Source organism: Sparassis crispa (assembly GCF_003851025.1).
Source record: "Sparassis crispa DNA, contig_000003F, whole genome shotgun sequence".
Classification (NCBI taxonomy): Eukaryota; Fungi; Basidiomycota; class Agaricomycetes; order Polyporales; family Sparassidaceae; genus Sparassis; species Sparassis crispa.
This window is the reverse complement of record NW_020939750.1, coordinates 2,270,683-2,291,349: the sequence shown is the minus strand read 5'-3', so window position 1 is coordinate 2,291,349 and position 20,667 is coordinate 2,270,683. Positions and strand designations below refer to the sequence as shown.

Here is a 20,667-nt window from a genome sequence, read left to right as displayed (position 1 = left end):
CATTGACAGGAAGACATCTAAATTACACCACTCATACACACAACTCCACACGCAAAGCACGGTTATAAATAACAAAGCAAAAGTGCGAGTCCGTCGCAGCCAGTCTCAGAAGATCCTCCTGATAATCAGAGCAAACACCAAGACGAGCAACACGCAGATGGCCAAATCCAGCAGGACAGGCGGACGACGTGGGTAGCTCATCGCAACGGCAAGCGCAGGGTCCTGCGGCGTTTGACCCTGTCCGAGCCGTTGAACCTCGGTCTGGAGAGACCCTTTCACCTGCTGCGAGGTAGAGGGCTTGGGAGATACAATGACGTTGACTGGGATTATGGGGCGTGTGGGGGTGGGTGCTAGGATAGGAACTGGAGAGACTGCGACAGAAGCAGAACTATCTGGAGATGTAGGCGTGAGAGGGACGTCTTCTGTAGTAAGCGTGACGTCCGAGACAGTAGCCGGTGTCTCGGAGGGATGAATATCGGAAGAACATGATGATCCCGTGGTAGCGGGATCGGGGAGGGACTGATGATTTGGCTGCTTGCATGTCGGGCAAACCCAGTCCCTTGAGCTGTATGTATATGTGGTCAGAAGGGGGAAATGAGACAGAAGGTCGTAGTGCAGGACGTACAGGGCCGCCAACCGCCTGCGCTCGGAAGCTGGGTATTCAAGGGCACCGACACCAACGGCAGCTGTACCCTTGAGCGGAAAAAAGCCTTGAAGCCCAATAATTGCTGTGAAGAGGTTATCTGTTTAGCAGCACAATGCTCGTCGCGACGTAAGGGCCTCACCTGTGCGAACACCCCAGGCTGGCTGCCACAGCTCTTCGTGATCTATATACGCCATGATCACCAATGAGTATTACAGCGGTGAAGTGACACGTACAACTTGTGAAACTGATGCATATCTTCGAACAGGGTTGTTACGTTCCTATTTTTGTAACGGTTGATGAAATAAAAATAAAACTAACCTTAGTATTCAGCTCAAAGCGACCGTTCGGGGTCAGCATCATGATGGACGGCGGGCGGAAGGGGTATTCTGTTGGAAGGAGTATGCGAAAGTGATACAAGCCACCTTCAAACTCGGTCCCTGGCGGACCACGCAGGGTACAGTGCCACTCCTATATGCAGAGTCAGTTTGCCTGCACTCTCATAGACTGGCTGCCGGTACTTACGAAGATATCATCCTATTTTCGCACAGAGCATAAATGTCAATGACTCGAAACGCATCGTAGCAATGCTACAGTACCTCCAGAGGTGCAGCAGAATAATCCGTGCACGGATCGTTGGCCAGTTCTCGTGCCTCCTGCATGATACGCTTGACGGCTGGAAGCATGTGAATATCGAATGAGCGACCTTGGAAGTGGCCTGAACGACATGGCACAAACCTGAATTATTCTTGTTGAAACCTGCGCGAGCCATTGCGAAAAATGAAAATGAAAGAAGGTGCAACTGAAATGTCAATTGCAAGTGAGTGTCTAGGATAAAGTCTCAGATGTAGCTCTGGGCGCTTGGCGCGGTGTAATGTACGTGGAAGCACATGACACACGCGACATACCGCTTTTGGAAAGTGAAGCATTTCCGCTCCTTCCACTCAAAATATTCCTGCACTGGTCGGCTGGTGTCTTGCATCCATAACGACCTGGGTATCCGTTGAAGGGGAGTATTGGCAGCTTATCTCATTGCCATGTATATTCAGAGGCTCAAAGTTAGACCACGAAAGCGTATGTTTCGTCACATTCTTGTTACCGTGTGAGGGCACTTAACATGCAGACAGAGGTCAAGGCTACTCCGTGCTATGTACAGCTATCAGCTATGTTGGGTTGCTGGGCAGCCACTTCCGATCTTCATTCCGCTGGACCGTGTCAGGATGCAGCCAGGGCACTGTACGATTGCATGCGGACGGCGGTCAGTACGCATCAGCGGTTTCATTACAGGCTACAACCTAACCTGCTCTCTACAGCCCATGCCTGGAAAGCAGCAGAAGTCTACCATCAACTACCACTTGCGCAGACTGGGCGGCATCATCAACAAGTAGTCCTTATATCCTTCTGTAATGTCACTTATTTTCATGCTGTGCTACATTACTTGCACCGCGCATCAATACTGAGCAGCGTCAGTATTAACAGTAATATTTCAAGGCAGTGATGATTCTTGCTGCCACTGCGTCATCCCATTGTGCACGCGCGACACCTCATAATGGCCCGGTCAGCTGCCTCTTGACTCCCGCTGTATCAGCTATATATGAGCTCCTCTGGTCATCTGCTGCATCGACACCTCTCGATGATCGTTCCTGTGGAGCTACGGGCCTGGCAATGCATGTGCGACGTCTTTCTTTGGTTGAGTGTATCTAAGGTCATATAGCGGTGTGTTCGCCCTTGTCCGGGACTTGCTGATCGCGACAATGTGTGAACACACCTTCAACTTTTCAATGAGTCTCTGAGGATTGCGTCTATCCACTCTCCGGCTCCAGAAGATGAGCTACCTTCGCATGCCGCATGGAGGCGAAGAAGACCGAGCAAGAGAAGACCGATTGCATCGCGGTCCCGTTTACAGGCACGACGGGCAATGGCCTGGTGAACGAAGGTTTAACTGCAATGACTAGCCACCCGGAGGACAGTTTTACTATCCTCCGATCACCTTCCATGTGTGGCAACTACCCTGTCACGCTGGTGTCTCAGGCCGAACATATCCTGTTGTCAGAAAAACTATCTTTCGAGTGCGCATCAAGAAGCTCGGAAAGACGCCTTTAAGACAATTCCCTCTCTGCCATCTGCCTGTTGCGTCTGGTGGTAAGCCGCCATTGCCTGGCATGAGGACTATTTCACGTGTATAAGCCGAGTCCGACGGTCAAAAAGCCATCGTGTTTCGCGCAAAGGCGATTCGTGCCCTGGTGATTCGACTGTTCAGTCTCACTGTTGACCAAGACATAGACGTCGACGCACAATTTCGTCCTTTCATACGTAGTGTAAGCGCGCCAATATTTATACAAGGGGACTTCCCAGATAGAGACAAGTGTTGTACGCAGCCTCCTCAAGGCCAGCGTATAATTGAGAGGCAGGATTTTCATAGGATTTTACCAGGCATGATCGTGATGCATGATGACCAGGAGCAATATTTGCAGGAGCTGGTTGAGGAAGGTACATAAGAACGTATACTAATTGTGCTACTGCATAGTCTCCTGTGGGCAAACTGACACTCTGCTTCAACCTTCGGGTCCATCCTGACCATTCCGTGTACTGCGGTATCGTGTCAGCGCTAAGTTGTAGGCGCCAGGTACAGGTGCCTTTGGTGACCACTTTTAGGCGGCAATAGTGACAGCTGTGGCTGTTCTGGGTTCTGCCATGTATGTACCGACACTACGGACCAGAGCCGACATTATGCGGTCGTCCCTCAGCAATACCTCGCCTTACCAGTATACTTTCTCTTCGGCTTACCTGATTCATGGATGCTACCAGCAGCAGCGGTGTATCCAATATCACCACTCCAGAATCTGCGCAGCCTAGAACGCAAGGCTCACACGCAGAATCGAGTGGCATACCTCAGGCACCGAGGCAGGAGGAGCGTACCACTGATGGACAGACATCTAGGTTGAACTCGGTGATCGGGAAGGTCCTGGTATTTTTGGGATATAGAGGCCACACCGATGCGAGAGCCAGAGCAACGCGAAGAAAGCTTGTCTCTCTCGTCTGGGAACTCTCATTTGGTCTCACGGAGGTACGTGACAGCAATCCCTGATCTGCTTGTCTCGGAGCGCAGTAGAGCGTTCGCCGTGCGAGGACTCTGTTTTTATATAACGGGCTGCATTGGCTTGCCTAGCACAATGACGCTGATCTCGATCTTCGTATCGGCAGGTAGTGATCATCCTTACCATGGCCGGGCTTGGAGGCCACGAAAGCCCTGACACTCCCGGCGTTACCGAATGGGCTACCTGTAAATTTCTGGGTGTATGGAACATACTATATATTCCGAGGATTGCTCTTCTCTGCTATCTATCCTACTGGACTTTCCAGAGGCATTTGAAACGGCGCGCGTAAGTGCATAAAACGATCGATAAACCGATCACAATTTAATCTCGTTCTCAGTCAAGCTCAGCAGGATGCAGAGTCGGGCCGTCCAGGTGGGGTACAAACAAGATCAGGCCCAACGGCTGCTACCATATCTTCTGCGAGTCGTGCAACACATCGGACACCCAGGCAACAGCCCCGTATCAGCGTGCATTCTGACCGTTTACATATTCTGTTCGTCATTCAATCGTCCCTTCACTGCTGAATGCAGAGAAACCAAGCGGGTCACTCACCATGTTATTTACTTTCAGGTTGTTCAATCTTTCATCAATCTTCGCCACTGTATGGTTCGCCGTTGCAGTAATCGGGATATACTCGCATAGTTACAGGTGTCGTCTCGCCGCACCCCATCTTTCCTGGGTCACTTTCGCGATTGCCTGCATTCTCTACCTAAGGTTCATCAAACTCTTACTCCTCCCTGTATGTAACATCAGTTGTGTCATGGCTTCTCCTATTAGAATACTCACCGCTTCGTAGGCATATCGCATATGCGTCAGGTCAGCTCGCACGGACAAAGCCGTCCCCGGCAAACTGACACAATCCAGGGTGGACCGCATTCCCCTTGTCCTCTACATACCTCCTCCTCCGGAAGACGCTTTTGAGAGCACCAGTCTTATCACAGTTCCCTCCCCCACACACGCTTATCCTCCAGGATGCCTAGTTCCTATACGGCCTTCACCTTCGGGGCTCAAGCGTCGCTTCATCTTCCTCCGTTCGTTGAGGAAGCGCAAGGATATCAATGCCCTAAAAGGTTCTAAGGAGGATGTCCAAGGAAATAGGGCTTACGCGCAGGCTGCATGGGAGGATCTATGGGAGCGCGGGGAGCACCCGCTGGTCAGACTCGAGGGACAGCGATCGACCTGCGGGATATGTCTCATGGATTTTGAGGCGCCGAAGAGGATACTCCCTATTCCCGAAGAGGGCGCTGAGAGCGCTGAGGAGTTAGCTGACGCTCGTGCAGATGCAGAAGCGGACCAGAATGGGGATACTGATGCCGGGGCGGTTCAGGAAGTCCAGGTCGAACCTGCGCGGCAGGATGATACACACCGAGTGGCCCTGGCAGATTCTGGAGAGGGCCCTCAGCCATTGCGGCTGTTAGGTTGTGGACACGCGTTCCACGTAAGTTCCACCTCCGTTTCGTGTACATATATTCCGCTAACAGGAATTCCGCACCAGAAAACTTGCGTCGACCCGTGGCTCGTCCGTGTGTCTGGACGTTGTCCATATTGCCAGCGTCGGATAGAGGTACCGAAGCCGCTGAAAGAAGAGAGGCGATTTTGGCGACGATCTTCTTGATATGCTATTGTTATACGAGGAATCTCTGGCTTTGCTCATCTCGCCTTCGTTATTGTTGTCTTGCTTACCTATCCTACGCTGTATTTGACTCTTGCATCCTATATCCTTGTATGTTCCCTCGAACAATGACTTGCCGTTTTTGATGTGATCTGAGCGACTACCACCCAAACAATCATCAGTCGATACGATGCAATTTAATACGCCAGCTGGTGGACGTCGAAGCTTTGAAGTACCGGCACGACAGTCACGTTGGAGAGACTGCACTCTTGAAGCGAGCGAGTATTCAATTCCGCTAGGCGGAGTCATTGAGGACATGCCTTGACGTCACATTGTGCGATCACCGCACGCAGTCCATGTAGCGCAGGTTGAAGCAGAAGTTGTACGCTTTGGCCAGGGAGCCAGGCAGGAGGGCGACGAAGGACAACGCTCAATGCCAATTATCCAGCGTCGTTTTACATCAATAGCCAGTTGCATTCGTATAGGACACCAAGGGAACAAAACTGAATAAAATACAAGGCGCCTGTGCATGAAGAGCACACGACAGACGTCGACGTACGTATGTATCTGGAGACGGGCCGGAGTGACGATCAAGAGAAGGGGGTGAGGAATGTAGTATTATAATAGAACAAATCCAGTAGAAGGTTATATTCCCTTCACTCCTTCGTGGATCTCTACGCCGTGTCACGCCACTTCTGCCACAAGAGAGAACAAGAGTCAGGTCGCCGTCTGCGAGACGGGAAGTCGACGACGACAGTGCATTCACCGGCTGCCGAAGGTGTTCTCTCCCGAATAGCTGACGTAGAGGAAGCCATCTTCATCCCTGGAAGAAACACGCAATGGAAAGATATATTCAGCGTTCGGTCGGGGGATACCGAAATACTTACTTGTGCTCCTCGTAGATAGAGCTCATGAGTGCCGCAGTCGGCGGTAGTACTTCGTCGACGAAGATGAAGATGGCCTTCTCCGGCGCGAGCTTGATACGCTTCCGGATCACATAGACGAATTGGCCAACTGTCAGATCCTAGTTCAAAGGAAGCAATGACTCAGCCACCTTGTGTGAATTGAGAAGTGCGAGACGTACTGATGGTACCAAATACTTCTTCTTATCAATCGTTGGGATGTCGGTCTTGTCTGCCTTCTCGCAGATGACCTGTTCAAATCGAACGCCATGTCAGAGGAATTGCAATACAACGAGGCAGTCATGAACTTGCAGGAATGCGGTCTGGGTACTTCTGTCGGATGCGCTCCGCCTCGGCCTTGCGCTTCTCTGTAAGACGCAGTGCGTTCAGCACCAGATGGGCTTAGATCCCGCGTAGCGAGAGGAGGCGAGCTACTACTAACCGAAGGGGTGTTCGTCCTTGAACTTAGATCGCATGTTAGAAACTGGCGGTGAAAGATTGAATGATAGAGGGCCTGATCAGCTAGGGGTTGAAATGGAAAGGTAGGCAAGTGGTGGTCGACAGCAACTGGTGTCGTCCTGAAAGCGTGCGCCGCAGGCGCGCTGCCGGGGCGTGACTCGGGAAACAAACCACAACATCGATTGGGCTGGCAGCCTCGTTCAGCGGCCCACACCAACAAATCTGTCCTTCTCTGTGATTCTTCCGCGACCACGCCATAAGCTTCAAGCTTACAATTTAAAGACCACCGCAATGCAGCGAGGAAGTCAAGATTTAGACAAATATCTAGTCACTCTCAAACGGAGCATGCGGGCCTTCAGAGGATCATCGAAGTGACGGCACAAGATACAAGCGCTTGAGCCGAGAATACAGTCAAATTGCGAATCTGGAGCGACTTCGCTACTGAACCGTACAAATCGAGTGCGCGAATTCTCCTACGCACGAATAGATGACGGAAAGGTTGTGGGACGATGGCTCGCTCACCGACCTTCTCAGGAGTGAAATAGAAGATGGCGGCACAATTACCTACTCTACGGAGGAAGGTGACGAACCCAGGGCTAAGTAGAGGTAAGAGACACGTCTGATATGTACGTACCTAATACGGCATGTCTAAGTGCTAGAGAGATGGTTGATACACTCCCAATTTCCCAGTAAATCCGCGCAATTCTGAATTCGCCTCTAAAGTTGGAGAGCGCAAGTCTCTACAAGGGACTCTGCCCGGAGCTTCTGTGCGCCCCACTCATTTCGAGCTGAACGAACCACGTCCAATAATTCATTCCGCCTCCGCAAATTATCGTTGTCCAACTCCCAGCCATGAGCGCAGATTCCAGAGCAGCTCGTTTGTCCTCGGCATCCTCCAACCCATCAGTGAACTTCTTCATGGCTTCTTTTTGCAGTTGCAGCTGCGTCATGCAGCATGATGTCAAAACCTCCTTGGCATGCCATCCGGTGTTAGAGGCACGGAGTACGTCAAACACCCAGACCCGGTTTTACTGATCGCGCTCAGAAGGCGGCCATGGCACCTAGTTTTCATGTCATGTTTGTTCACACCCGTGGCACATCTGTTATGTATTGTAAGGATGCGCATCTTGGAGGCAGCGCAAGTATTCTTCATCCCAATGGGAGCGACTGGAAGTACGACTCCTTCCCGCTATCGTATAATATTATCCACAGGGAGCTTACAGTCGCTGAATGCTATATGATGCTTGTTTAAGGTGTTAGCAAGTCAAAAGGTCACCGCCAAATCATACAACGTTCTTCATTGGTATACTTACTGTTGTTTTTTACAGTGTGCTTCGCTAAAATCCTGAAATTCACTGGAGCGTGCAGCTGCAATGCATACCAGTGATTATGAATTATGGCAGCCTAAGCTCCAGGGTGGACCATCACTGACATGATTTCCTAGTTGCCGTCCCAGCCGTCTGCAACAAGGAAAGGTGGATTGTCCAGCAATAGAAACAAGATACACTGGTTCTGACAGCCAAGCCTGTCCTTCGCTGTTATACAGAGTGAAGGTGTCATTCGACGATGTAACACCATACTTGAAAACATGAGCCAGCGCAATCATCACAACGTTCTTCATAGCAAACCCGCGGGTAGATGCTTCTTCACAACCTTGTATGGGCCTGTGACCAAGATCGAAGGGATGGGATGAGACTGGAAGTAGTGCAGTGCAGCTGCCATGATAAGATAGATCTTTGTCATTGCGCCGGGGTAACATCTGGATGAACTCAGTGACGGGCTGCAGAAATTGACTAGATCCTTTCCTGGCTTTATATGAGCAAAGCCAAGGGTGACAGCATCGATGAACTGGGCAAAAAAAATGTACGGCCAGTTCTGCACGATTGTGTTCATAACGGCTCATAAGATTAGCCCCTCGATTTTGCGGTTCCTCTGTTCCTTCAGCAGGGAGAAGTCGATCTCCGAAAAGAGGGCCTTGCTTATGTCAATGCCAGGCTCGTTTTCCACAACGGCCTTCCCATCCATCGCCTCAAAACTGTCCGTGAGGTATTTGGCGTGGGCATCTAAAGTCTTGTTCCCAGATGTGATGCCCATCCTTTGCAGGAGCATTGTGTACCCAGCGGTCCAAGGGTGTCTAAAATCTTTTACATGGAATTACCCACAAAGGACTGTATGTAAGTTTGACCCACCTTCCCCGGAGGCAGTGCTAAGTGTGCATTAAAATCTGGTCTTCATCAATGTTCAACTCGTGGTTGGGCCAAATCGGGTCGGTAATGCAACTTCGCAGATGCTCCTCGTTGTCAAAGTATCCGGTGTCCGACAAGAGCTTGGGGAATGTCATTTCCTATCCAGGCTGAGATGTGGCCGAGTTCACCGTAAGTGGAAGACCACAAGGTTATAGCCATCGAGAACATGGACCAAGCATCGTACATCTCGTGCGAGGCAGTCCGTTGTTTGCGGGGGCTTGCCGGATTAAAAGTATCTGCTCCCCTCTGTGATGTGCTTTGGGCTTCATCCAGGGCACAGAATAGAGAACCGACGTTGACATGGACATCATTGTGAACGTCTAGCGATGCCTCAACGATTTCACGTTGCACTACCTGATCATTTTGAACTGAGTGTATCCTCTGGAATAATTCATTGAAGATGTCTATGTTTTTGAGTAGGCCCGAGGGTCGAAATTGAAGGTACATCCATCGGCGTCGTAAGTCCACCACATTGACGTTTGGTGGAGAACAACGAGGAAGAAATGGAAGATGGTCAAGCGTACGAGCAAGACCAAGCGGGATGTTCGTCCAGCGATCTGGATATTATTTTCCAGGTCACTGGTCTTCCTCGGTGTGGTGGGGTGCGTTAGGAGTGAATCCAGGATCATCTTGAATGTATGGTCATGCAGTATCAGTATCCTTGGGTCCCAGAAGATGGTTTTTGTTGCGGGAGGGTGTCACGTATAAATTTCACGACACAAACTTTCAATAAGCAACGTAGTCCTCCCAGTGCCTTTTAAATTGAGCACAATGCTGACACAGTATCAGCAAAGTACAGAACAGAGGTCACAGGATACTTACATACTGAAGGGTTTGACCCTCAGCAGTTTGACCAGAGACAATTTCCTGCGCTCTTCCTCGCATGGCAGAGCTCTTCTACGCTCAGATATACTGTAGGTTTACGACCAATCCGGACGGTCACAGGTCACACGGATTTTCAACGACCCCGCCAATAATTTTTTCTCGATTTATGAGATTTTATGAGATTTTTCTAACCAAAAAAGGCAAAACCTGTCCGGATTGGTCGAAAACCTACAGTACCTTCCATACCATCTACACAGGACGCATAACTCCTTTTTTCCCAAGGAAATAACTTAGAAAAATGCGTGGAAATCAACAAAGTTATACTGCAGGAAAAACATGAGGAAAAAATGTGTAAAAGAACAAAGCATTTCCGCAGTTTTTCCACTGGAAATGAGTTGGTCGCCAAATATGGTAATTTTATCCGGGTTTTGGCATGTCCTGTCATGTCCTGTCATGTCCAGTTGCCTGATATGGTAGGCAACTTATTTCCAAGGGAAAAAACTGTGAGAATGTTTTGTTCTTTTCTCATTTTTTTCTCGAGGTTTTTCCTTTGAAAATATATTATTGATTTCCATGCTTTTTGCCAGGTTATTTCCAATGGATAAAAGTGGTAATGCTTCCTGTGCTATGAACAGGGAGCTGTCCTTCAATGCCGAAGATGGAGGATTAAATTTAGGATGATTGCCTGTGAAGTATCGTTCGAGTGCAGGTTGAATTTCCTCACCAAAATCGAGGGTATCACTCTTCATTTTCACGATAGACATCGGGGGTCGAGCCTGCGGCCGTGGAGACGCGTAGTACCGGTCCCGATGATGGCGCTTTAACAGACTACCAATTGTGAGATCAGTGCCGCATGGCTGAAGATACACCGAGAACTTAACATGAATGATATCAGGCTCGTTTCTCTCAGATGACGAAGAGGTTGCCTCTTCACGGAATAGCCCTGACGACGGTACATACTTCAATGTGTTTGACAGTAGCATCACAACGAAACACACTTGCTCATGCGGTGTACAGAAGCGAGCTGTCCTGTTCGAAGGGCTTCTTCTAATGCGGGTAACATTGTGTCTCGTGTTCTCGTAGAAGCTTGATGATCTCACTACGATGTAGTACCGCAGGTTTGACGTATGTCTTGATGTCGTGAAGAATAACTTTCAGTAGACCAGTAGCCTCAGTGAGAGGGAAGTTATGTGCAGAGATATCCTCGTCACTGACGACGCCCATTACCCTTGCATCCCAACCTGCATGTTGTTTGTCCATGGAAGGATCTTCCGCATACTCTAATTCTGACAGCCCAGCTTGAAGAAGCTCCTCCAAGGCACACCCGCCCGCCAACGGTGCAGCTATGTGAGTGCTTCCACCTACAGCTACGTTTACAAGGGGCCCATCAGAGCTGGAAATTGATACCGGCTTTTCCACTACGGACATACCTACGGCAGGTTTGCCTACTGCATCCTCGTCCACTGAGGACACCTCATGGTCCAGTTGAACCGGTGCTTGTGTGTCCAATCCAGCACCACTAGGGAGGCCACGAAGCTTCTTCATGCAACGCGCTTCGGACGTGCCATTTTAAGCTAATAGTAATACACCAAGATGGAATGTTTTGACCAGTAAGGACATTGACTGCATTTGTGCGTCACAGCACTAAGTAATGTTGAATTCAAGGCTCAAGGAAACGAAGAAACGACTACATCAAGTAGGCTCATAGATACAGCCTCTAGTTACCTGGAGGAAGACAGTCGTTCCTTTTGTATACATCAAGTCAAGAGGCATGCACAAATCAAATTCCGCACACGAGGTCAGAAAATCCAGTTAAGGACCTTCAAGCCCCCTCCCGTGGGAATTTCCCATGCCCTATATATGGAAGGTGGTTGCTTGACGCTCTAGGAAAAGGCGAGGTATGAGCCTAACCCTAGAGTTAGGTCTATGTACTAGCACCAGCAGGCGCCTAACCTCGTGTCCTCCGCCACGTTCGCTAGTGCTCAGTCGTTCGCAGCGCTCCTGATTCGCTGCTCTCTGTCTTTTCTCTCACCGAATCCACTGTTTTACTCGATTCCTTGATCATGGATCCTCCAGGCAACAATCCTCCTGCCCCTCCGACCCCACCGGCACTAGCACAAGCACCCGGAGTACCCCCGCCTAGACTCCAATCTGACCCGAGTCTAGAAGTCTGCCCGAATTTCTCCTCACCGCTATACAATGCCATTGTCCAAGCCTTCGCGCTAAGCCAGGGAGTCGCGCCCGACGTCGCAACCTAGCAGCTCACTGACGTGTGGACTGCCGAAAATGACTTGCGCAAACAGACTTGGGCCGCACAACGTCAGGCAGATCAGGATGCTGAAGACGCCATCGAAGCTCAGCGTCTCGCCGCCGAAAACGCAGCAAAACGAGCAGATGAAGAATTAGCAGAGGCAGAACGCCGTGAAGCGGAGAAGAAAAAACCGAAAATCGGCGATTTTGATGAGGACGCCGCCCCCCCGGACGTCCTACTCGCCAGACCGTCCGTTTATGCCTTGGAAAAACTCCGAAAACGTGAGTACATTGGCCTGTGGTACTTCACTGAAGAGGGCTGCCAGGACGCACACGACAGTCAATCCTCCACCGTCGATGAGGCCTTCGGTATCGCCCGCCTGGACAACATGATGGCCCTCAAACCGATGGCATCCTGTCGCGCATCGCGCAATGCCCTCCAAGATCACGATCTCTCGTGGCGTCAAATGACAATGGGCAAGGCAGTTTTCCTCATCGAGATCCAGAAAGCCGGTTGGCCGCAGAAGCATCGAGACTCCCTCCTCGCTTTCTTCTACACCATCACCAACCATGAATTTCGAAGGAGGGAGCACGGCGAAGCCGCTCTCCTAATTTATCAAGCGCGCATCCAGAGAGAATGGCATGACTCCCTCGTACGCGGAGACGAGCGTACCTTCAACATCGCCAAAATCAATTCAGCTCTCCTCACCAGCTACCTGAACGAACGAGGGGAAAATGCCCGTTCCGAAGCTGTGAGACAGGTCCGTCATCCTCCTTTCCTTTCTGACAACTCTAAGCTCACCTATCCCCACCTCTCCGCATCCTCTTTGTTCTGTCACGCATTCACTCACTCACTTATCCTTCACCGTCGGGCTCTGTGCCTCCTGCGTCAATGCATTCCTCACCTATGCACCAACCTTTCCCACGTTCTCGCACCTCGCGCTCCCGCACCCCGTTCACCGCTCGCTCCAACATCACGTCCTCGCTTCTTCCGCCCCGTGTCCTGCGTCCTGCGTCCCACGCCCTGCATCTTGTGTCCTGCGTCATTGCGTCCTGCACCCCGCGTTCTGTGTCATGCATTTTTTGCATTATTGCATCCTGCGTTTCGCGCCCTGCGTCCTGTGTTTTGCGCCCTGCATCCTGCGTTGTGCGCCCTGCGTCCTGCGTCTTGCGTCTTGCGTCCCGCGCCTTGCGTCATGCGTCTCGCATCCTGCGCTTCACGTCACGCACCTTGCGTCATGCGTCTCGCGTCCTGCGCTTCGCGTCACGTGCCTTTGCGTCCTGCATTCCACGTCCTGCACCCGGCGCCCCACGTTCTGCGTCCCGCGTATCGCGTCACATCCCGCATCTCGTATCTTGCGCATCACGTCCCGCGACTCCATTCTCACTCCTTTCACTCTTTATCCACATTCCCCCTTCCTAACTGTGTCCAACTAGATGACAGCACTGCAATCCCGCATCCAGGAAGATTTAAGGGGAAGACGAGGAGCCTCAGCCAGTAGTTCTATCTCCCGTAGTCGTCGATCGGCATCGCCTCCAATGCGTAGCCAATACTCTCAGTTGGGATATGGAGATAAGATTAAGCATCATCGCGAGTCCTCCAATAGTCATTTCTCGAAAGACCCCCAACGAGACAGCAGTCAGTCTTTTCGACGGGGTGCAGGTTCGTCGGCCACTCACATCTGCGCCATCTGCCTCGGCCGCCACACCTCAGAGCAGATCACACGTTGCAATGCGACGATGCGATGGAACAATGGTGGCCCCTCGTGATGCACATGCAGCTCAAAGTGTTACGCGGCAGCGAAACACGAGCGTCTAGTCGAGTCGTCACGAGACAAGGTCTTTAGTCTAAGACACAAGTCCGTTCAAGTGACACTTCTGGCGATGCCCTCGCACTGAAGGTCGATCAGAGTTCGTTCTTATGACTCGTAGTAGCTGTCTGCTACTGACGGTCGATCTCAGTCAAAGGCAAGTGAAAAGCTGGTTTAATGGTAACCAGGTCGAGATGGGGATCCAGCTCGACAAGGTCGTCTACTTATACAAAAGGTATCCGCAGTACTACGCAGTAATGCGAGATCGTTCATTGGCTAGATAAGGTGAAACGATATCTGGGCAAGGTAACAGCGAGGAAGTAATATGTATGAGAAAGCTGAGTAAGGTCGTGAGAGATAATCAGTACTAATGGGGATAACGAGTCGTGTATCAGAACGAGGTAAAGATGAGGCGTACATGCACGTCTTGCATGCGCGATAAGAAAAAGGTCTGGAGTTGGATCCGGTGTAACCCTAGACTAGGGGTTCTGGACATCTGGGTAAAGAATCGGAGGTTGCGCTCCAATGAGTCACGTGTTGGATCACGTGGTCTGGTAACGTAAAGGGAACAAGGAAAAGAAAAAGAAAAGACGCGCCACAAGTGGGGAGCGTTGTAACATCAGCTCCCGTCTAACGTTTCTTGTCCCACAAGAAATATTGTGATCTTCATCGTCGTCGGGGGCAGTCGCGGACATAATGATCTCCTCCACATCTGTAGCATGTCCGCCGGCTGGTTCGTGATCCTTGTTCGGGGATACGTCCATTCCTGTAGGGATGACTGCGACGCGAAGAAGTGGATGCAGTCGAGAAAGATGGTTGGGATAACGGAGATCGTCCACTGGGTACGTGCGAACGAGGCGGGCGAGGTCGAACGGGAATTGGTTCTGGCGACGAGCGAGGGGTGGATGCGGGTATTCCATTAGTGGTGTATCCGAGGATGTGTCCGATGTCTTCGTCCCCATGCTCCCTCCAAATCTCCTGTGCTGTACGAGTGACCGTACTGCGCATCAACGACCAGACTTGGTCAACTCTGGTCCGGGCTCTACTCGTCCTTTCTTCTGCTGCGATGAGCTCTTGTCTGGCCGTCTGCATCCACTCGACCATTTCTAATGCTCGTTGCATGGAAACCACCGCTTGTCGATCTTGCGGGCGATTTCGTAAGGCGACGAGGATATCTGTGAAGTCGACAGGAACACGGATAGCCGAGACCAGACGTGTGGCAAATTCTTGTTCGTCCGATGTGTGACTGAGTTCGATAGAAGGTGAGGGCGATGAGGTGCGGATAAAGGGTGTCTGTGCTCGAGAGGGTACTCCATTGACAAGCGTGGGCGATGCGGGTATGCTCATAATTGTGGAGGCGACTTCAGCGAGTATGTTGTGAACAAGGTCGTCTATAGCGGAAGTGGGCATTGATGATATGTCGTTTTCTCCCCCTTTTATACCTTTCGGTCGTTAAGGGGATCGCGGTTATCTGTGATGTGAAATAGAATGTCGTGGATCCGGGTAATAATCAAATAGATGAAAATCCATTGGACGATAAAGAGTATTCCCACAGAGATAAGAGCTGCCTGATCAGTTCCAGGCATCGTTCTGATCACCCCAGCCGTTAGCGTGCGGGCTGTCTCGCATGAAGAGTGTGTGTTCGACAAGTCGTCTGATAAGGATTCGGTGGATGGTCCAAAGAAAGGTGAGGGTTGTGCAGTGGAGGACGATTAGGAAGATGATGAGGAAAACCATTGTGGTAGTCATTCCGGGTTTCTTCTCCTCTACTGGATTCCCCTGGTCCTTTTATATGCATCGAGGATTCGCTTGGCATTCTGTAAATTGTGGGTAGGTTCCCACGAGTTTTCTGCTGAAGAATATCCCTTCCACTTGACTAAGTACCTCAGATGACCTCGGTACGTCTTGTGATTCAGGATGGCTTCGACTTCGTACTCTTCTTCGTTATCAACGACATCAGGTGGTGGGTTCACGTAATTCGGACCATGTATGTCGTTTTCGCGATAAGGAGATAGAAGGGCAGCGTGGAATACGGAATGAACTCGCCAGGTCTTCGGGAGTTTGAGACGATAGTTGGCTGGTCCGATGACTTCGACAATTTCGAATGGCCCCTCACGCTTTGGTGCTATCTTGCGCGAGGCGTAATTGACCTTCAGGTTCCTCGAGTCTAGCCAGACCTTCTGTCCTAGTGTAAACTTCGGTGATCCTTGTCTGACTCGGTCCGCCATCTGTTGTCGGGCTAACTCGTGCATGGCTAGTGCTTCTAGTCTTATCTTCTGCAACATGTCAAGCCTGGATTCAACCGATGGAATGTTCGTGGTCGGAAATACGGAAGGGAGTCCCCGTGGTTCATATCCCATCATGATGCGGAATGGGCTCATCTTCCGTGCCGAGTGTTCCCTTGTGTTATGACAAAACTCGAGGTCTGGCAGGCGGTCGGCCCATGTTTCAGGGTTGTTTCCGCAATAGAGTCGAAGATAGATTTCCAGCTCCTGGTTGACTCGCTCTGTTTCTCCGTCCGTCTGAGGGTGATAAGCTGTGCTCATTGATGATCTGATCTGGAGTAGTCGATTTAACTCTTGGAAGACCTTGGATGCGTATTGAGGTCCTCTATCCGAGATGATTCGGTCGGGTAATCCAAATCGCGAGTATACTTTGTCATGAAAAATCTTGGCCGTTCCTTCGGCTGTGATCGTTTTGAGGCAGGGCGTAAGAATCACCCCCTTCGTAAGGTCATGGTCTACTACGACCATAATTGAATCAAAACCGTTGGAAACGGGGAGGTCGGTAATAAAATCGGTGGTGCAACAGGAAAATGGTAATGCGTGTGGGTCGGCGGGAATTGGTTCCAAAGGAATACGAGTTGGATGAGTATTCGGTTTCATTTGTTGACAGGCGGCACAGCCTTCAACATAATTGTAGACAAATATATACATGCCAGGCCACCAGAATTCACGACGTAACAGTTCAAGAGTATTGAACTTTCCAGGGTGACCCATGGCAGGGGAGTCGTGATGTAGTCGAACGAGATCACGACGAAGAGTTTCGGATGGTGGGACGTAAATCTTTCCCTTGTAGAGGATGACACCATCGCGAACTTCCCAGTCGGAAAGCGATGATTTCATGGGGAATGGCCCTTTGTGTGCAATCGCTTCGAGGGCTTCGTGAACAATGAGGTCTTTTGCTGCGTGATTCCTGATTTCGTCGAATAGTGTCGGGGAAATGGATCGCACGAATAGTGCATTGGGTAAAAGAATGCGATCTTCGTTGTCACTTTCACTGTCATCGAGTCCATTACGATGAGAGAGCGCATCAGATTGGATCATCTGAGTGCCAGGGACATGGATGAGGTGAAGATCAAATTGTGATAATTTGAGACTCCATCGTGCCTGTCGGCGGTTTAACTTCTGAGCTGTACGGAAGTACGTGAGGTTCTTGTGATCACTGCGAACTTCGACGGGATGGGGAGAGCCTTCAAGATAATGGCGCCATTCAGTGAGGGCTCGAATAATTCCGAGGAGTTCGCGGTCGTAGATTTCGTAGTTCCGTTCAGCTGGATTGAGCGTCTGTGAGATGTAGGCACAAGGATGGAGTTCTCCATTGATATCAGCTTGGCGTAAAACTGCACCCGTAGCAAACTTGGAAGCGTCGGATTCAACAATAAAGGGTTTTGCCTTGTCAGGCAGTAACAGTACTGGGGCGGTACTAAATCGTTGCTTCAATGTGTCGAAAGCTGTCTGACATTCTGTTGTCCATTCAAAAGGTGGAGATCCAGCGGCAGTGCGCGTAAGATTTGTCAATGGTTTGGCAATATCCGAGAAGTTGGCAATAAACTTCCGATAGAAGTTTCCAAACCCTAGGAAAGAGCGAACACCTTTTACCGTGCTTGGTTCAGGCCATTCCGCAATTCCTTTAAGTTTGATAGGGTCCATGCCAATGTAGTTTTCTCGAATGATCATGCCTAGGAATTCGACTTCTTTAACGTCAAAGAAACACTTTTCCGGTTTAAGGAATAAGTCGTTGTCTTTGAGTTGTTGGAGTACGCGTCGGGTTCGAACGTGATGTTCTTCCAAATCATTTGAGAAGATGAGGATATCATCCATGTAAATGACTATCCATCCCTCGTCGATCATGTCCTTGAAGAGTGCGTTCATCATCATTTGGAAAGTCGCCGGGGAGTTGCAGAGTCCAAAGAACATGACCATAGGTTCGAAAAGTCCGCGATTTGTCTTAAATGCGCCCTTCCATTGGTCACCATCTTTGATTCTGACATTGTTATATCCGGAGCGTAAATCCATTTTCGTAAAGATCGATGCGCCTTTGAATTGATCCATAAGGTCAGAGATGAGCGGAAGAGGATAGGCATTCTTCACCGTCCCTTCATTCAGGTATCGGTAATCCTGACAAGGACGTAGCGCTCCGTCTTTCTTTCCTACGAAGAAAAACGGTGAAGCCATGGGAGATTTCGACGGTCGGATATATCTTTTTCGCAGATTTTCTTCCAGGAAGTCATCCATCGCTCCTTGTTCTTTGAGCGATAACGGATAGACTTTACAGTCGCGTGGAATAAAATCGGGTTTCAAGTCAATGGCGTGGTCCCAAGGCCTGGTTTCTGGAAAGCGTTCAGCTGCTTTCTTTTCAAAGACGGACTTCAAATCGTGGAGGTAATTGGGGACCAACTCCTCGACGGTTTTGGGTTTGTCTACAGCTGATGCTTCCTTGTGTGCCTGTTGTGCCAATTCTTGTGATTTACCGGATGGTTTGTAAAAGACCGTATTCTGTGCATTATAGAATAATGGGGATCGAGTACTGTGTGTCATTCTTCCAATGGCGGGACCTCTTCGTATGGTGAAGACTGCGGTTTCAGTCTCTTCATTCGTCAAAGGTGACTCCTTCCTGATGGGTTCAAATATCCCAATGACTGGCTCTCCTGCGATATAGGATATAACTAGATCGTCGTCATCGAGCTGATCCATAGGGGATTCTGATGATAGGTCATCTGGTTCGGTATCATTCCGCACTGCGGGTAACTCGCCACGCTCAGTGTTATCGGCCATGATTTCTCTGATAGATTCCGAATGTCCAAACGAGGTAGGGGAAGTTTCGGTGGTGATTAACTCTGGGAGTCCATCTTCCTTGAAAATCGAAACTTCTTCATCTGGTGCATCTTCGACGGTGGGTTTCGGTGGCCATTTGGCATCTTTACCAAACCAAAAGTCACCGGTTTCCCAGTTGATCATTGGATTGAGGCGTTTAAGCCACGGCATGCCGAGAAGTATGTTTTCTTTGCCAATGCCGGTCAAGAGGAAGCGAGTAAGCGTCTTCCTTCCTCCGATTTTCATCATCTTCCAGGTGCAATGAGTAATGGTACCCATTTGATTTGGTGTGCCATCTGCATTCATGACTGTAATCGGTTTCGGTAATTCCCATCTGATGAAATCGTTTTCTTCCGCAAAATGAATGTTCATGAACGTTTCGGCCGCACCGGAATCGATCAAGGCTTCTGTTGTAACGTCTTCCTTCTCTCCCAACGAAATATTCACAGTGATTGAATTTCCGCTAGTGTTACAAATAACGAGGGGAGATACGATAAGATGCGACGGTCCATGCATTACTAGTGGCCGTCGTCTCAAAAACCCAATTGGGTTCGTTCTTCGTCAGTCATGTCGTTGAAGACGTTTCGCACATAGGCGATCTGTTCCTCTCTGGTTTCTTCCTTCGACGTCTCCTTCTTCTGTGCGAGGTCTTCTCGCATCTTCTTGATCCATGTGATCGTGTCTGTGTCTAACCCGGGCTGTATCGTTCTGGCACGGGTGAAACTTCCAGACTGGGGGTGAAATTGTCTGTCGTTGGCTATATGGCCCTTCTTTCCGCATAGGAAACATAATCCTTCTTTCATTCTCTTCTGTCGCTCGTCTGGGGATAAGCGCGAGATATTGACACGATCAACATCCATCGCGTTTGGATCCTTTGCAGAAGCCGAGTAGTAGGGACGATGGACAGATCGGCCCTTTCCTCGTGTCGTCATAGTGGCTCCTCGCTTGAAGATCTGAGCAGATCTCCATTGGTTATCAAACTGCGAGGCGTATTCGTACCACTTGTCAAGTGTCTTGGGCATGCTTTCCATCCCATATATCCTTTGTCGGAGTGGGTCGTTAAGCCCCCACTTGAAATACTCGATATTTCCGGCATCTTCTAGTTTCGCCTTGGATTCAAGCGATCGGAATTCGGCAATGTAGTCGTCCGCAGTACGAGTCCCTTGCTTGATGTTACGCAGCAAGGTACGAGCGGTTTCTTCAATATTTTCATCGCCAAATGCTTTGTTCACACTCGCAATGAAGTCTCTCCAACTCCCATAAGAAAGGAAGTCGTCATTGGTGAGTTCCGTTTCTATGAAGCTCTGTGCCCATGATCCTGCTGTTCCTCCTTGCATGTGCGATAGCACGAATGCGATCTTCTGATTGTCCTCCTGGTAGACATGGCTATTTCCGGCCATGTAGTTCTTGCATTGGTTTATAAATTCCCTAAGCTTCGAACGGTCTGAACCGTTGAAGATCTCGGGTTTTCTAAAACCAAGTTCCTTCTGGCTAGCATGGTGACGTCCTTCATCCATGGTAACTGTAGCCATCGGTGGTATGTAATCGGGTACGATTGGTGCAAGAGTCGGTTGGGGTACAGGATTCTGGGCAGGGGGGTTCCAAGGGGCGTCTGGTCTTTCTCCTGGATAGGAGGTTGTTATACCGCTGTCTGCGATGTGCTGGAGGACTATTCCACCAAGATTATGGGGAAGTGTCCTTTCAAATTCCTCTGGGGAGTAGTCG

General features: G+C 50.0%; 3 protein-coding genes across 3 annotated transcripts; 1 reads left to right on the top strand and 2 right to left on the bottom strand.

The window, feature by feature from the left end:
* Nucleotides 1–105: 105 nt before the first annotated feature.
* SCP_0408640 (UBC-like protein) lies at nucleotides 106–1,415 on the bottom strand (the record flags this gene model as incomplete). Its single annotated transcript, XM_027757592.1, has 8 exons — nucleotides 106–565; nucleotides 626–728; nucleotides 786–827; nucleotides 880–901; nucleotides 965–1,114; nucleotides 1,169–1,180; nucleotides 1,243–1,319; nucleotides 1,382–1,415. 8 exons carry the CDS (start codon nucleotides 1,413–1,415, stop codon nucleotides 106–108), a joined length of 900 nt encoding a protein of 299 aa, XP_027613393.1.
* A 2,879-nt stretch (nucleotides 1,416–4,294) lies between these two features.
* On the top strand, nucleotides 4,295–5,303 carry SCP_0408630 (hypothetical protein; the record flags this gene model as incomplete). Its single annotated transcript, XM_027757591.1, has 3 exons — nucleotides 4,295–4,480; nucleotides 4,538–5,179; nucleotides 5,223–5,303. The coding sequence occupies 3 exons, from the start codon at nucleotides 4,295–4,297 to the stop codon at nucleotides 5,301–5,303; spliced, it is 909 nt and encodes a 302-aa protein (XP_027613392.1).
* An 812-nt stretch (nucleotides 5,304–6,115) lies between these two features.
* SCP_0408620 (Transposon Tf2-9 polyprotein) lies at nucleotides 6,116–20,459 on the bottom strand (the record flags this gene model as incomplete). Its single annotated transcript, XM_027757590.1, has 9 exons — nucleotides 6,116–6,176; nucleotides 6,241–6,377; nucleotides 6,438–6,506; nucleotides 6,564–6,623; nucleotides 6,698–6,936; nucleotides 6,988–7,038; nucleotides 7,237–7,310; nucleotides 15,731–19,250; nucleotides 19,484–20,459. 9 exons carry the CDS (start codon nucleotides 20,457–20,459, stop codon nucleotides 6,116–6,118), a joined length of 5,187 nt encoding a protein of 1,728 aa, XP_027613391.1.
* Nucleotides 20,460–20,667: the final 208 nt, after the last annotated feature.